Source organism: Theobroma umbraticum, unplaced genomic scaffold (genome assembly GCF_002168275.2).
Source record: "Theobroma umbraticum cultivar Fairchild unplaced genomic scaffold, ASM216827v3 scaffold_30.0, whole genome shotgun sequence".
Taxonomy (NCBI): Eukaryota; Viridiplantae; Streptophyta; class Magnoliopsida; order Malvales; family Malvaceae; genus Theobroma; species Theobroma umbraticum.
In genome coordinates this window covers 374,536-388,951 of record NW_018397254.1, presented here as the reverse complement: position 1 = coordinate 388,951, position 14,416 = coordinate 374,536, and the positions used below count along the sequence as shown (strand labels likewise).

The window sequence follows — 14,416 nt, the reverse complement described above, 5'->3', positions numbered from 1 at the left end:
CCAAAGAAGATATAGAATTTCACTTTTTACATGTAGAACATATAAACATGTATATACAAACGATAGGGATATCCTGGAATTAATTTATGCCAAAAAGTGAATACAAGAAGACATCCACCAAAACAAAACATGCCTGAGCAGGCAACCCTTTCCAGGCAGGCGAGTTCATCAGGCTTTTCCCCTGCGGATGACTAATTCTAATTAGAATGGAAAGAACCTGTACCAGCGTATTAAAAGTTCCGAACAAGGAAATTACAGAGGGCCGGCAATCTCCACAGAAGCAAAGTATAATACAAACAAAAAGGAAAAGGAAAACAAGGTAACAGGAGACATAGAAAATGAAACTCCGAGACCCGAAGTTAGAATGTTCAGTTTTGAGGGACACGAGATAGTTCTAACCTATTAAGTTCACCTTAGGATTCAGCAAAGAGTTTTGCCCCGAATGACATTCCAGACGCAGCTCACGGCTCCCAATGCCTTACTCATGTGAAGCCTGTAACCCACAATTTGGCAGGGTAGAAGAGACTTCAAAACCCACCAACCTGCTGCCTTGAAACACCTCCGTATCTCCCAGACGAAAAATCAGTGCTTCCATAAGATGGACCTGACCTCGGACAATCTTTGGCCCAATGCCCACTTTGATGGCATTTATAGCACTCATCTGAGGTACGGCCAACAATTGGCCCAGAAGATATCCTACCAGTATAGTCCCTCCCCATAGACTGTGCTGGACCATTCATGATGGTAGGGCAATTTGTAGAGCTATGACCAGTAACTCCGCAACTGTTACAGAATACATCCATGCTTGAAGCAGTTTCTCTAAGCCTAGAACCACTGTCCTGGTTTCCATAGTGACCACCTTGATATGCAGGTAACCCATATTCTCTACCAGCAGTTGGTGCGAGATGTTTGCTTCCATCAGTCCCTATTCCACTATAATCCATTCTGTGATTAGGGGTGGTAATCTCTGCCTTTGATGCAAAACAACTAGAATCATTTGCTTTAATCTTATCAATCAAATCCAAAAGGTACCTCGTTTCAGATGAAAAATTTACTTTTTCTACTTTCACCACTGTCGACTTCACACGCTGTTCATCACTAAAAGTTTCCTCCTTTACTTTCAACTTGAACATATATTTGTTAAACATAACCTGACGCATGATCTCCATAAATTTTTCATCATTTTGGTTTTCATACCTCAAATAGTACAAATCTTTCGCAGGCACACCCATGAGAACCTCACCAGATTCCTGAAAAGCAGTCACCCATGTAATGCCTGTATGATCTTGTATCTGGAACTGGATTATATACCTGTAGTCACATTCATCTACAGACCTATCACATTTGTCACACCACCACTTCCCATCTCCATTATTTGCAACCTTTTTGTTGCATGGACGATCCCCATTCATGATGGGACAAGCTGTATAGCAGAAATTGTCCAACTTAATGTATGCAATGGTTGCTACAACTGTAATCCAATCTGGCTTCTCAGAAGTTCCTAGCCCCTCATCTTTGATTTGTGATATAGTTTTCCGATTGTCTGTCCTACCTACACTTGATGCTTCCCTAGAAATAGAGACAGAGAGAGTGTTCCTCCCCTCAGTGACAAACCATTCCTTGAGCCTGTGAGCCTCGGGGAAATCAGGATTTATAAATAACTGGCTTGTAGAGATAGTACCCACTGCCTTCCCATTAAAATCACTCACCCTACCAGCTTTCACAGCCAGAACTGGAAACTCCCCAGAATCACAGAACAATTGGAGCTTTTGTCCTTCAGCATTGCAAAAATTTCCCCACAAAGTTAATTCAACACTTCGGCCAGACATGTCCTTCAAATGAAGGGTTCTCTTCTGAGTTTCTGTACCATTTTTCCTCATTATTGAAGCAGCAGGACTAATAAATGAGACCACACCAATTATATCCACAATATTATTGTTCTCCATGCCTTCAACATCAATTATGGTCCGAAAATGAAACTGCTGCCGTGGAATTTTGTTGTCATCCTCATAACATGGCTGTATTATTGATGTGCTATCAAGACAAATTTCATAATCATTATTGAGGTGATTAAATGCCTTCTGTGCAGGTTTTAGAGTTCCCCTAGAAATCATATAAACCCTACCAGCTTCAATCTGGTTAAAGAATTGATCAACCACATCATTAAAGCAGGTCACCCGTATTTCCCCACCATCAGAATCAAGGAGATCAAAAGAGAAAACTTTACCTTCACCACGAGCATTGTTATAGCGCCTAAGTTCTCCCTTTGCTGTTACTCTGGCTTTTATGGTCCACCTTCCCTGATAGGGATTTAGAGCAGAAATTGGGATTATCCTGGGTGGTGCGTCATTCTTGGCTACTGGTCCTCTGTTAGAGTACATTGGGGATGGCTGTTGATAGGCAGGTATGGGTTGCCGGTTAGGGGTGCTTAGAGGACGTGAAGCTGCTGGCCTAGGGTTATGAAAACCTGTACTCTGAACACCATATGGCTCACTTAAAGGTGAAGATCCAGGAAAACCAGCACAAGGCTGTGCTTTAGGATAAACAGGTGGTGAATTAGCAGCTGGACATCTTACTGGCTCAGCTTCATTCGGAAAAGAACTACCATGCAATGCATTCATTCTAGGCTGCTGTAGTGGGATCCCAGCTGAGTTCAGCTTATCAGCCATACTGCCACCAACTGAGCTTCCTCCAAAAGAGTTGGTCTGTGCCATTACCGTCCCAGGTTGATCAGTAGGGACTTGTGTGGGCCTAGAAGATTTTGGTGCTGGAACAGGCTTCCCAATGATATCATATTTTTCAATTATCACCTCCAACTCAATAATAATAACAATCCTGCATGGATGGGATTGAGCATAATGTCATCAAAAAAATTAACACAAGAACCCCCACATAGATGCAAACATACTTCACATCTTGAGTCAAAAACTTAAGGGGACATTAACACAGATCCCATCACTCAAAGAATGTAACACTTTAATTTTGAACATCAATTTCGACAAATTGGAAAACATGAATTTAAACGGTCAAATCAATAGTTAGACATATAACGATGCAATACTATATACCATATATGATGATAAAGTCCCCAAAACTCAAGCGATTAAGAAAGTGGCATCGGTTAAGAACCAAGTCACTGTCATACCCACTAAAAACCAAAACTATACCATGCAATTCCAAAACTTGCAGTCTCAAATAGATGTACCAGCAGAATTGATTCGGTAGAGATCAATTAAGTTACTAAAGTGCAATTCAATTTCCTCTCAACCCTCAACACACCCAATGCAAGCTCCGTATCAATTTACAAGTACAAGACAAAAATCCTTAAAATCCACCCAAAAACACAAGAAAGAAACAAGTAAACATACCGGTCACAGGTTGAAAACCCAAAATAATATAAGTTCTTTATATTCGAAAAGGATCTTCAAATGAATGGTGAAAGAGACATGGTATAATTAAGGAAAGATCCTTTCTTTTTTTTGGTTTTCGGAGGGAGGGAGAGAGAGAACATGCGATCTTGGATGACGTTGCAAATGTACTGAGTCAACTGAACAATGGAACCAACTTGCAACTTTGAGGATTTGACAAGTTCGTTCTTATTGGTCGTGAGCATCCCTTGCTGCGCCAAGGACCCATCCGATAGCAATAGCCTGAACCTCTCGCTCTTTTTGGGTTCTTGCTGCTGCTGTTGCTGATTCTTCGACGTCGTTTGAACCTCTTCAGCTCTATCACTTGAAGCACAGGTTTCAAATCCTTCTCGCTCGCCACCTCTCTGTTTATAATCCGACCCACCGCCCCTCCCGTTAGATTCACCCCCATCGAAACCCTGAAACTAGGGACTTTCGGAGACAAATCGGCTGTTCGGACGGAGAGAAAGTGAGAAAATTCGAACGATCGGCGTCGGTTTTGATTTTTGAGAGAAATGGAAGGACTAAAGGGGAAGAAACCTAGGGCAGGAAGAATGAAGCGCCACTACACTAACTTGGCCAGTTATTTGAGTGAGAGAGAGAGAGAGAGCGCCAAGTCTCGAATTTTGGAAATTTTGGTTCCAATTTACGGGCCTGGAATTTTCCGAAATTCCTAACGTGTCCCTTAGTTTGACTCAAGACTTCCCGAGTACGCTGCTGGTAAATGGGAACGTGCCTGTCCGTGCCGCTTGCGGGAAACTCCCCCTTGTCCGATCTTTAGTAAGATTTTTATTATCTTTATTTCCGATTAGAGTTATTTTCACATTTTATCATTATAGTTTAGGGTGCGTCACAGCCACGACATATTTCCTCTTAAAATTAAAATGTGAAAGTCATTATTCTAAAAATTAAAATATAAAAAATTATCAAAAAAATTAAAACATCAAAAACATAACATTAAAAAATTCTTGAAATGTATATAATTATTTAAATAAATCTTTAATTTTTTACTACACTTAAACGATTTATCAAACTTTTATTTTAAATTACATAAATAGAAGTACAATTATTTTTAATGTCTGAGCGTTGGTGCATTATCTCATATTTAAATAGTAGAGTTTGAATTTTTTTTCGTAATTATAAAAATATATATATAATTATTATCTGTTTTAATGATAATTGTCAATTTTTTATCTATTTGTATATATATATATATATATATTGACATATTGAGTGAGGTTATAGGTAATATGTGACCCATTTGGTGGTCACAAGTCGTCAATCATCATTAAAATCACTAAAAATAATTATTTTTTATTTCTTTACTTTTTCTATTTCTTTCAATAAGAGTAATTTTTTGAAATACTTTTCTTTTTTCATTAAATTTAAAAATTTAAGAACAATGAAAATTTAAAAATTCTACATTTTCAAAATTTTTTTTGAAGATTTTGAAAAAACGAAATAGATTTCCAAACAAAAAATTACTCCAATTAAAATATATAAGAGACTATAAGAGAAATTATGAAAATGATTTTTTTAGTGATCTCAGTACCCACAAGCGACCTCATCCACCGCCATCATCAGGACGCATTGGCGTGTAACATTGATGAAAAAGTTTAAAAACTCATTTAGAGACATTAAAAAATTAAGAATTTATATGAATAATCTTGTATAAGTTTAATGTTCTTTTTTATATTAAATCAATGTAAAAGTAATAAATAAAAATAATAATCTTATGTTTTTTTTTATTGAGAAAGGAAGATTTTGATATAATTCTTTAAACATGGAGATATCATCTTGCTATTAAGTGTTAATTTTTTTAAAAAAATTTTACTATAAAGTGTTAAATTAATGTTACATTTCATCCACTTTCCTTCACCTATTTTTTTTTTTAATTTTTGAGATGACTCAAAATAAAGTATCTTATTTAGACACCCAATACTCTTATTTTGGTCTCTATTATAAATTTATTTTCATAATTTTTTTACTTTTTCAAATTCAAAAGTATTAAATATCTAAATTATAAAATAATTTGCAAATTTAAATATTTAATTACTGATAAGAGAGACAAATATGTTTCATCTTCTTCTTTTGTCTTTCTTTGATTTTTATGAAATTTAATATTAAATTTGAAAAATAATAATATTAATTACGCGTATCCATGTAGATATTGATATTAATAGTATTCAAATTTAATAATAATAAATATTTTGTTTAGGAGATTACTTTTTCAAATTTTAATGAGCGTATCCATGTAGATATTGATATTGTGGTCTCACATGTCATGCACTTTCGATGTCCGCTGCCAAAAATATCCCCCGAAAAAGAAAAGAGAAAAAAAAAAAACCTTTAAAACGCAGCGATCCCTAGTGTAGCGTGCTCTGTTTTTTCTGACTTACAAAAACTCTCCGATCACCGGATAAATGGTTCCGGTGACCGGCGCACTCAGAGAAAAATAAGTTGTGTAACTCCCGCTGATTCTCGCCTTTGAATGTATGGATTCTCAAGAAGTCCCCGATAATGGTAACAAGGGTTTTCTCTGCATGTTGCTTCGAATCGCTTTTGCTCTTCTCTTCCCCATCTTCGCTTTCTTTTCCTTATCATTTCTAGTCGGGTTCGTTGCGGTCTTTATCGGGGAACTATCGATTCCGAATTCGATTACTGTTCCCACACAGTGCAAGATAGTCTCTAGCAGTAAGTTTTTCTCTGTTTCTCTTACAGAATCAAACTTTGACTTTTCTTCTTATAGTATTTGGACTATCTTTTTCAGAATTATTGTTTTGATTTTAGCACAATTTTCGAGGTGTTTAACTAGCAAGTTTACTTATTGTTTCTGTATTTCCAATTATTGAAATATCTGGTAATGCAATTTTTTTTTTCATTTTAAACTTTGAAATTAGGCGTGGATATTAGGGCATCGAAGATTTGTGAGCTTGGATTATTGAATTATAAAGCGAAGCACGTGTTTTATCATTTCGAGAGAAGCAAATTTAGATGCCGATATGATTACTATTGGACCTCTGTGTTTGAGGTAATGTTATCTGATTTAAGTCATGAGCTCCTTATTTTTACTAATTTTGGAAGTTTTGGTTTTGCTTTAATTGTGGGAAAACATACCTTTTGATCTCGATTGTTTTTCTGTAACCATCTATGGTATGGTTATTGGATTTGCCAAATTTTGTAATTTAGCTACATCACTGAAACGATAGATTAAGATTATGAAAATTGAAATACTGCGAAGTATGTAGGAAAGTAGGAGTCTTAAGTTCTATAAACTATCACCTTTTTTATATGATTTTCTGCTAAACAATTTCAGGTGGAGTATAGAGACCATTCTTTGGGTCAGACACGGCTTGCCTTCACTGAGGCACCGAATGAGGCACTTCCTCTTAGTTGCAGGCCAAACTTCGGTGCTGCATGGTTGACCAAAGATAAATTCAAGGTAGCTTTTTGGAAGTTTCTAATGTTACTCATGATAATGTGCAGACCTGATTTGTTTTTTTAAATGCAATTTTATAATCTGTTGGTTTCTCATTTTTCAGGTTAATGAAACTTATGACTGCTGGTACACTTCTGGTATTTCCAAAGTCAAGTTGTATAATGATGGCTTTTTCAGTTGCCAAGCAAAAGATCCGTCCACATTCGAGATGATCGAACGATATTTAATAATGTGAGTTGATTATTTACCTTTTTGGAAGTGTGTCAATACTTTTTGGATTGGGACTTTATTACCTTTTTGGAAGTCTACCTGCAATGGTGCGGGGTGTGTTAGGCTTGAAAAATTGGAAATTCAAGCGTTTGGAATCACAATGAGGTTCATTTTGTTTCAAGCTGATTAACTAGTGCAGCAGCAAGAGAAAAGAGGCTTTTCTCAGCAAATTTATTTTGTGGTAGTGTAGCTATAGCCTAGAGGGGAAGGTTTGGGTTTGTAATGAGTGGAAAGCTGAAGTTGTTGGGTTGTTTGGCTGTAGTGAACATTATTCGGGGAACAGCAGCACAGCTCTCTCTGAAACTTGAGAAGAGAGAATAAGAATATCTGAATGTGGGTTTCCAATGAGATTAGATTTGAAAAGCCTAAGAAGGTAGTGAAGTCTAGTAAAGGAGAAAGGGAGGGAGAGAGAGAGGGTAGGGTCTTAGTGAAGTGGACATGTGAAAGCTGAATGCAGATGGGATAAGTTCTCTAGCTTTACACAGCAGTTGATATTTTGCCGAGAATGATGCCAAAAAGTTTTATGCCTTATTTTTTCTTAATTAAATTAACTCGAAGTTATTGCATTTACTAATCTCTTTTTCTGATCATAGTTCTAAAATGTTACCACCATTGATCTTCTCAAAAATCAGTAGCTGACAAGATAAGAGTTTTCACTTCACCACTCGTGTATATTGTCTCTGAATTTGCATTAGCTTAGAGCTTGAGCTTCAAAATATTTGTAGTATTATTGTGGTTGATGTTGGGTTTTAGTGGCCATAATGCTTTCTACTAGGAACTGTTAAATGTTAAAAATGAAATCATTTAAGTTTTGAAAAATGATCGAGTAGGAAATGATATGAATGTGTCTGTTTGAGGCCTTTGTGGGTTAATGTTGTTTTCCTCTATCTAATTATTTGTTGTTATGATGCCATCAGATCCACCAAGATTCTATACTCGTGGCTTTCCAGCAAGGGGAGAGCTATTTATTGGAAGTGGGAAACAATAGCTGGTGTTGTTACTGGTTTTTCAACTTCTATAATTACTATTAGCTTCATTAGAATTCTACAACATATGAAGTCCTGGTTGCCTCAAGCCCTTAATACAGTCCACACCAAGCGTGCTTGTTTTCTGCTAGTGTACTTTTCTGTTATGGGTTGGTTGGTATCCCAATACTGGAGGAGGCTCAATATCCCAGTGATTAACGTTTACAACTACTAGGCAGCACTCTTTTTGTATGTGCTATTTGTTTTTTGCCCCTGGACTTGGTATGTGAATTTGGAGTTGAGTCATGTGGCTTTCCTTGTGGAAAGATGTAAAATTGAGTGGTAAACTGATGTATTTGGTCACCAGGTAGATAACAGCTCAGCAAAGATTACAAGGAGCAGAGAGAAAGGGTCATGTACAGTTGATTTACGGCATACAACGGTAGTATGCTGATGTATAATATGCATTACTGTACCTGAGAGATTCAGGATTTCACAGTGGATGTTTCATTTTCTGCATGGAAGAGGATTACGAGCAATATCCCTTGTTTTGCTATTGGTCGCGGGTAGTAATACATGTAAGCGATATCTTGTTGCAGACTTTGTAGTTCTGTTTTTCAGGTTTAGGCTCTTATTCTTTTACTTAAACTTGAAAGGGTAGAATACAAACAAGTTGAAAGGTTATAAATAAATTAGGAATTCAGAATGTTAACTTGGAAAAAGTGGGATACAATTTCCAATAGGTCCTCTATTCTCTTAATGAGAAAGTAGAAACTCTGTTGCTTGTATAGTATCCTGCTTCCCCAAAAAACCAAACAGAGTAGCAAAGAAGCATTTAGTTTTGAATTATCGTTCCTTTTTAATGATTTATGGTCAGCCTGGAGGTGGCCATTGGAGGTAGTGCCAGTTGATGCAACAGATCAGACGTTTCAAGTTAAAGCTGAGACCATGCTTTATACAAGTTGGAGGCAAGGAAACGGGCTGCTTATCACTCTTTAGCTTTAGGCTTTATATTCAGCAACTATTTGCTCATTTTGCTGGACAAACCCACACAAAGATAATCTCGGCAGACAACGATGCCCATGCGGCTATGCTTTGTATATTCATGCCAATTTTAGATGCCTAGCTAGGGGTAGAGTTTTCAGTTTTGTATAATCTTTGGAAATTTCCTGTTGCTGTCAGCCACAACTTGAGCTGCTTAACCTGCCGACAACATCTGAGGTGGCAACAGTCCCGTCTATAGGAAAGCATGTTTTTACATGTTGCCTGAATCCGCAATGATCCTCTCAATCTCTTCCAAGAGGCGCTCCTTTTCATCTGTCAACTCCTCATTCTGCTTTTGAAGCTCTTCTATCTGCTTAGTTTGCTCCGAGTCCTTTCTGAGATTTTATAGGTACAGGAATGAATTCGGTTAATAATGATGAAAAAGCAACCAATGCTGATATTAATCTAAAAGTGTGTTCTTGGCTGCTAATGAGCTTCTATCAGTGCAGAGACATGAGCCCTCAGAGCTTGTAATGGTTAAGAAATTTTCTCACGTGCATCAGGATTGGCAGCAACCAATCCTGAGTTGTTTCTTACATTTTGATTTGAGTTACTCTACAATTGACCTATCACGAGTAACTTAACAACGATCTGCTGTTACCTGTTCATGAAAGACAAGTTGAGTTTGAGTGAACGAACTTCCTTCTCAAGAGTTTCGCAACGCTTCAAGACTGATTGCATGTCGGATGGAATTGCAGGGGTTGAATTCCTTTCTTTTGCCTCTGCCATTCTGAATCATCAAGTATTGAATGTAAACAAACGATTTTCAAACTATGTCAAGAGGTATTGATTTAACCATGGAAAAGCAGATAAGTGAAAAGCTTTGGAAAATCCTAAAGGATGAAGAAAGAGCTCGTTGCTAAGGAAGAGGGTACTCTCCCAAGAGTTGCTCAGACTGTTTCACTTACTTTCTTGACCGCTCCACTCTTCGTTTTTTCGTTGGGTCTGCCCTGTCTGCTGCATTGTTTTTGGGTCGGTTAGTGAAAGATGATACGGTTATCTATTCACCATGCAAAAGGAATGAGACAATTTTCAAGAACAGTAATTCAGTTTCAATTCAGGAGGACAGGATTAGAACTGAAACAATGAAGAGAAATGCATGTAATGGGGAAGGTGAGTACCAGAACCAGCTGATGTCACAGATCCATAACGTACTAGGCCTCCCCTCTGCTAATGATTCCAAGGTAAACAACCAAGAGAAGTGAAAGGTAAGTAAAACACCCCCTAGGTTCACGAAGCTTTTGAGGAAAATGTTAAAACTCATATCAAGTAATGAAGAATACCTTCCGATCATCTTTCAGATTATCAATTATCCGTTCTCGGAAATCCGCTGTAAGTTTGAAAGAATGAACTCATGTCAAATGATGAGTGAATCAGCATATGGTTCGTAGGAAAACTGGTTATTCATCAATTAAACTCATGCATTCATATAGATTCTAGTGATAGAAGCCAGTTCTGTAGATTGCAGTAGCATGTTTCGTCATACTGTGAACTGCTTACCTTTAGATTTACAGCCATTTTCTGAGCTCCTACCATTTCCAACTTGTTTCTTTGAGCTTTCACAAATGCTTAAGGTTTGACTTGAGTTGCTGGGGCCATCACATGCATCAAAACCAGATGAAACCACCGGAGCAGCAGCTGAGGATTCACTTTGAGAGGCTTCTCGAGAAACTGTGCTCATCTGAATTGTGTTTGTGGGATTTACAAAACCTTCCAGGTCAAGATCCATAGGCCCTTGAACAACTTGCACAACCCCGGCATTTGGTACTTGGCCAAGGGATACTTCTGCAAATGCCCCTGGAATTTCATGAAAAAGATTTCCTTGTCCCTGGTTGAAGGTGCTATTAGGCATAATGGAACTATCTTCACAAGCTTGTTTCTCAATCTGGTTGCCAAGCTTTTTGCGTTCTAGTGTACCCTTTAGCATGCTGACAACAGAAGATACTTTGTCTACATTTCCTGTTTGGGGTGCATTAAAAGTGGAGGAGGACGAATTTGTTGGGGACATGAATGTTCCCAGTTGATTAGGAATCTCACACATGGGGATGCCATTGAAACCATTTGGATCTGATAATTCTTCTTTCATTTTATTGACACCATTTCCGTAGGAATTGAGTACATCCTCCATGCCAAGTGATGTTTGAGCATTTTGCATAGCAGCATACCTCCTCCTTTATAACAAATCAATGAAGGTATATATCAGAGACATTGATTGGTAACCCAACCGAAAGAGCAGCACAATGACTATCATTACTTAAAACTTCCCATGGATTGATGGACAGGAATTGTTCTGAGCGTAAATTAGAAATTACTGATACCTTAGTTCAGAAGATCTACTTCTTGTCATGGGCTGTGAACTATGAAACCATGCCTGCAGTAAAAAGTTGGGATAACATCAAAAGATCGTGAAACGTTGCTCAATTGAAGGTTCTGTAAAGAGCTATGCACAAACTAACCTTGGCCAGATACAAATTACTAGCCTGCAATCCCTTTTCTACAGCAGTCCTGATAAAAAAACGAACCCAAAGTAAATCATTCGAATAAAGTGATCTTGTAACTAAGTAATAGTAGCTGTTCCAAGTGTTCTGCAGTAACCACCACCTCATGGAATTTTGATTGACGTCCCCTAAGGTTTCTTCCCCAATGGAATTATTCTGCAAAAACAAGTCATCGCTGCTCTTTTTCTTTTGAAGCGAAGTTCCAGGTTGCTGACACGACAAACTGGCCATCTCGGTAGATAATCTGCACGCATTTCCCAAGTAATAAACATGTCATTTCTTGATTAGGGAAAGCAATTTCGAGATTGAAGGTGATGATATCCACTCACCTTCGTGATGCTTGTCGAGTACGATGTGCTATGCTCGAAGAATTGTGACCCTGATTCTGGAAACCCGCAATGATCAGATCATAAAGGAGGAATCTATATCAGACCTCAAAATGCCTTACCAGAATAAAAGATTTTGAACTAGAAATTACAAAGTAAAAAAGTTTTAAATTATAGGGTCCCTGGTTATAATTGCTTGCCTCTCCATTGGTGAGCCAGCTTCTGAAAAGCTCCTCACTATCTGCACGAAAATTCTGAGAAAGATTCTTAAACCCCAGCATCTCCATGGTTGGAACTGGCATCCCGATTGAACTCTCCATCAATGACTTGAGAAACAGCTCCTCGCTCGAGTTTCTGTAAAAATCTGAAAACTGCCTCCCCTCAGTCTCCATGGCACTTTTCTCTCCCGAACTTCTATGACTCGGCAGCAATTGGTATGAATCAAAACTCTGCTTGATAGTTCCAGGCTTTAGGAAAGAATCACCTTCCAAGTTTCCCTCGTTTCCACCATTGACCATATTTGCAATAACTTATGCCTGTGAACAAATGGATTCTATCAATCATTTGAGGATTGGAATTTTTGGAGTCCCTCCAAACCAAATGCTTAGACCAACTCTATTCTGTAAGCAAACCTTAAACAAAATTTAGCTCCAAAGAAGCAGTTCCCTCCTCTATAAGCAAACCAAAATTTCCTTCCAATTCCTGAACCAAAGATCCTTTTTGTTTCTCTAATAATCAATGATTTAAAAAAATCTATTGCCCTTTCAAGGCTTAAGCTGGAAATGATTAAAAAACTGGGAAATTAGGCTTATCTGAGGACTAAGAACAAATAAGAAATTGAATATGGTATAGAAAAAGATCTTATGAACTTAGATTATACGGCATACCTAGGCCTACTAATTTTTCTTTTTGTTTATTTGAATAATTTAAAGAAAAAAAAGGGTTATGTTTAACATAAAAAATTGTAAAAAATGTGGGAATCTTGGAATTATGAGTTTGCTATGATTCTAACATAGCACGGATTGTCTTTTTCATAAGCTTTCCATTGTAATTTCTTGCAGCATTACGTCTGGCTTTTCTACGCTTGCAAACCGCTGGAATATTAAAAACGTTGTCTAAATTTCTTGAATGGAGTGGTTAAATTGAGCTTTTGATTTAGAGAAATGAATTGATGATGAGCCTGAAAACGACACCTGTTTAATCAAATGTAGCTGTTGAGAGGACAGTATCAACTTGCATTTTCATATTATTTTGTGTGATTTCATGCATGCTTCAACTTGCATTCTCCGACAGGTTTTGTTCCCACTATTCTTTCTACCATTTCATTTCAATTTTACATGAACTTTACTCTTTAAATCATTCCATTTAAATCTATAATCTGTTAAAACAATTTCGTTTTTCATTTTCTCATCAAATCGTTTTAGTAAAATTACGTGAATATTTTCTTAATGTTTTATGTTATAAAACTTAATCAATTATATCACGTTGTAAATAATTGAATTATACCATGACTTCCGGTTGAAATTGAATCAATGATTGGAGGTAGGAGCAACGAATAAGTTCAAAGGGCAATGACAGTGTGATGCAAAAGCCGCCGAATGACTGCAGATTAAGCATTCATTAGACTTTAATTACTAGGAATTACAATAATTTTTGTGTCGAAGGAAACCGACGTAGGCTCCTAGTGAAAGCAAAAACAAAATTTAAGAAACACAATTAGTCAATTGATAATGCTTTTGACTCGAACTTTGTTTGAGAACGGAGCAAGCATCCATTCAAACACAAGGCTTTGGTGGATGTGTCGTAATTACTGACGAAATTTGAACAATTAATGTCTTTTTCCAACCAAATATTTTTTGATCATATGGAACACGTAATGGGGCATAATTCCATGGAATATTTTTAGCTATTTTATTTTATGATTAAATCATTTCTTTGGAAAGCCGGCATTTGGGAATTCGAGACGAATGCATGCTTACGTATTTAACATTGTTTGTTTTTAATATCAATTCTTTTAGTACCAATAAACTTAATTATATTGCTGATCGATTTTCAAAATAAATTAAAAACTAAATATTATGTCATAATTCCATGGAAAAGTTCAAATCAAACAATGACTAGTAAAGTCCTGCAATCGTGTTACAAACGGAACGATTCAAGGCTCTACAAAACTATATAATCTATTTGTGATAAATGAGACAAATTACAAAATGAATATAAATTAGTTGTTTTTAGAAATAAAAAGCGCCACATTGAATTGAAAATACAAACTTATTTTAGTAAGTTCGAATATAATAAATGGAGCAAAAATTATCTGACAAGGATTATTATCGTCGAAAGAATTATAACAATTTCTAGTAATTTTATTAAATGGAGTGACAATTATTTTAATAAATTTTTTTCAATATATATATATGATTTAAAATTTCTTTACACAACTTTTGATATAAGACAAGATCATAAATAA

General features: G+C 36.7%; 3 protein-coding genes across 4 annotated transcripts; 1 reads left to right on the top strand and 2 right to left on the bottom strand.

Moving 5' to 3' along the window:
- Positions 1 to 52: 52 nt before the first annotated feature.
- LOC110410492 (Replication factor-A protein 1-like protein) lies at positions 53 to 3,999 on the bottom strand. The gene is given in 3 exon segments (XM_021420218.2): positions 53 to 2,835; positions 3,510 to 3,715; positions 3,718 to 3,999. Coding segments are annotated over 3 exon segments (2,616 nt in total). The 5' UTR covers positions 3,820 to 3,999; the 3' UTR covers positions 53 to 527.
- Positions 4,000 to 5,691: 1,692 nt separating this feature from the next.
- Positions 5,692 to 8,600, top strand: LOC110428155 (exopolysaccharide production negative regulator). Its single transcript, XM_021443882.1, has 5 exons — positions 5,692 to 6,101; positions 6,308 to 6,438; positions 6,724 to 6,849; positions 6,950 to 7,077; positions 8,034 to 8,600. The coding sequence occupies exons 1-5, from the start codon at positions 5,903 to 5,905 to the stop codon at positions 8,314 to 8,316; spliced, it is 867 nt and encodes a 288-aa protein (XP_021299557.1). The 5' UTR covers positions 5,692 to 5,902; the 3' UTR covers positions 8,317 to 8,600.
- A 133-nt stretch (positions 8,601 to 8,733) lies between these two features.
- LOC110418878 (protein CYCLOPS-like) lies at positions 8,734 to 12,467 on the bottom strand. 2 transcript variants are annotated; one of them, XM_089782780.1, is made up of 11 exons: positions 12,150 to 12,467; positions 11,953 to 12,008; positions 11,727 to 11,867; positions 11,582 to 11,630; positions 11,444 to 11,496; positions 10,626 to 11,296; positions 10,409 to 10,455; positions 10,247 to 10,295; positions 10,034 to 10,082; positions 9,727 to 9,855; positions 8,734 to 9,460 (listed from the first exon to the last, which is right to left on the bottom strand). In XM_089782780.1, the coding sequence occupies exons 1-11, from the start codon at positions 12,465 to 12,467 to the stop codon at positions 9,337 to 9,339; spliced, it is 1,686 nt and encodes a 561-aa protein (XP_089638906.1). In that variant the 3' UTR covers positions 8,734 to 9,336. The 2 variants fall into 2 exon arrangements, with proteins under 2 accessions (XP_089638906.1, XP_021287379.1); XM_021431704.2 differs by having other exon boundaries at positions 10,247 to 10,292; positions 12,150 to 12,384.
- Between the last annotated feature and the right edge of the window lie 1,949 nt (positions 12,468 to 14,416).

Coding starts and splice junctions, on each gene's coding strand:
- LOC110418878 (XM_089782780.1), bottom strand. CDS start 12,467: ATGGTCAATGGTGGAAACGAGGGAAACTTGGAAGGTGATTCTTTCCTA. Junction 11,297..11,443: donor AGTAGATCTTCTGAACTAAG/GTATCAGTAATT, acceptor TTTGTTATAAAG/GAGGAGGTATGCTGCTATGC. Junction 9,856..10,033: donor AGAGTGGAGCGGTCAAGAAA/GTAAGTGAAACA, acceptor TTGATGATTCAG/AATGGCAGAGGCAAAAGAAA.
- LOC110428155 (XM_021443882.1), top strand. CDS start 5,903: ATGGATTCTCAAGAAGTCCCCGATAATGGTAACAAGGGTTTTCTCTGC. Junction 6,439..6,723: donor ATTGGACCTCTGTGTTTGAG/GTAATGTTATCT, acceptor AAACAATTTCAG/GTGGAGTATAGAGACCATTC. Junction 6,850..6,949: donor TGACCAAAGATAAATTCAAG/GTAGCTTTTTGG, acceptor CTCATTTTTCAG/GTTAATGAAACTTATGACTG.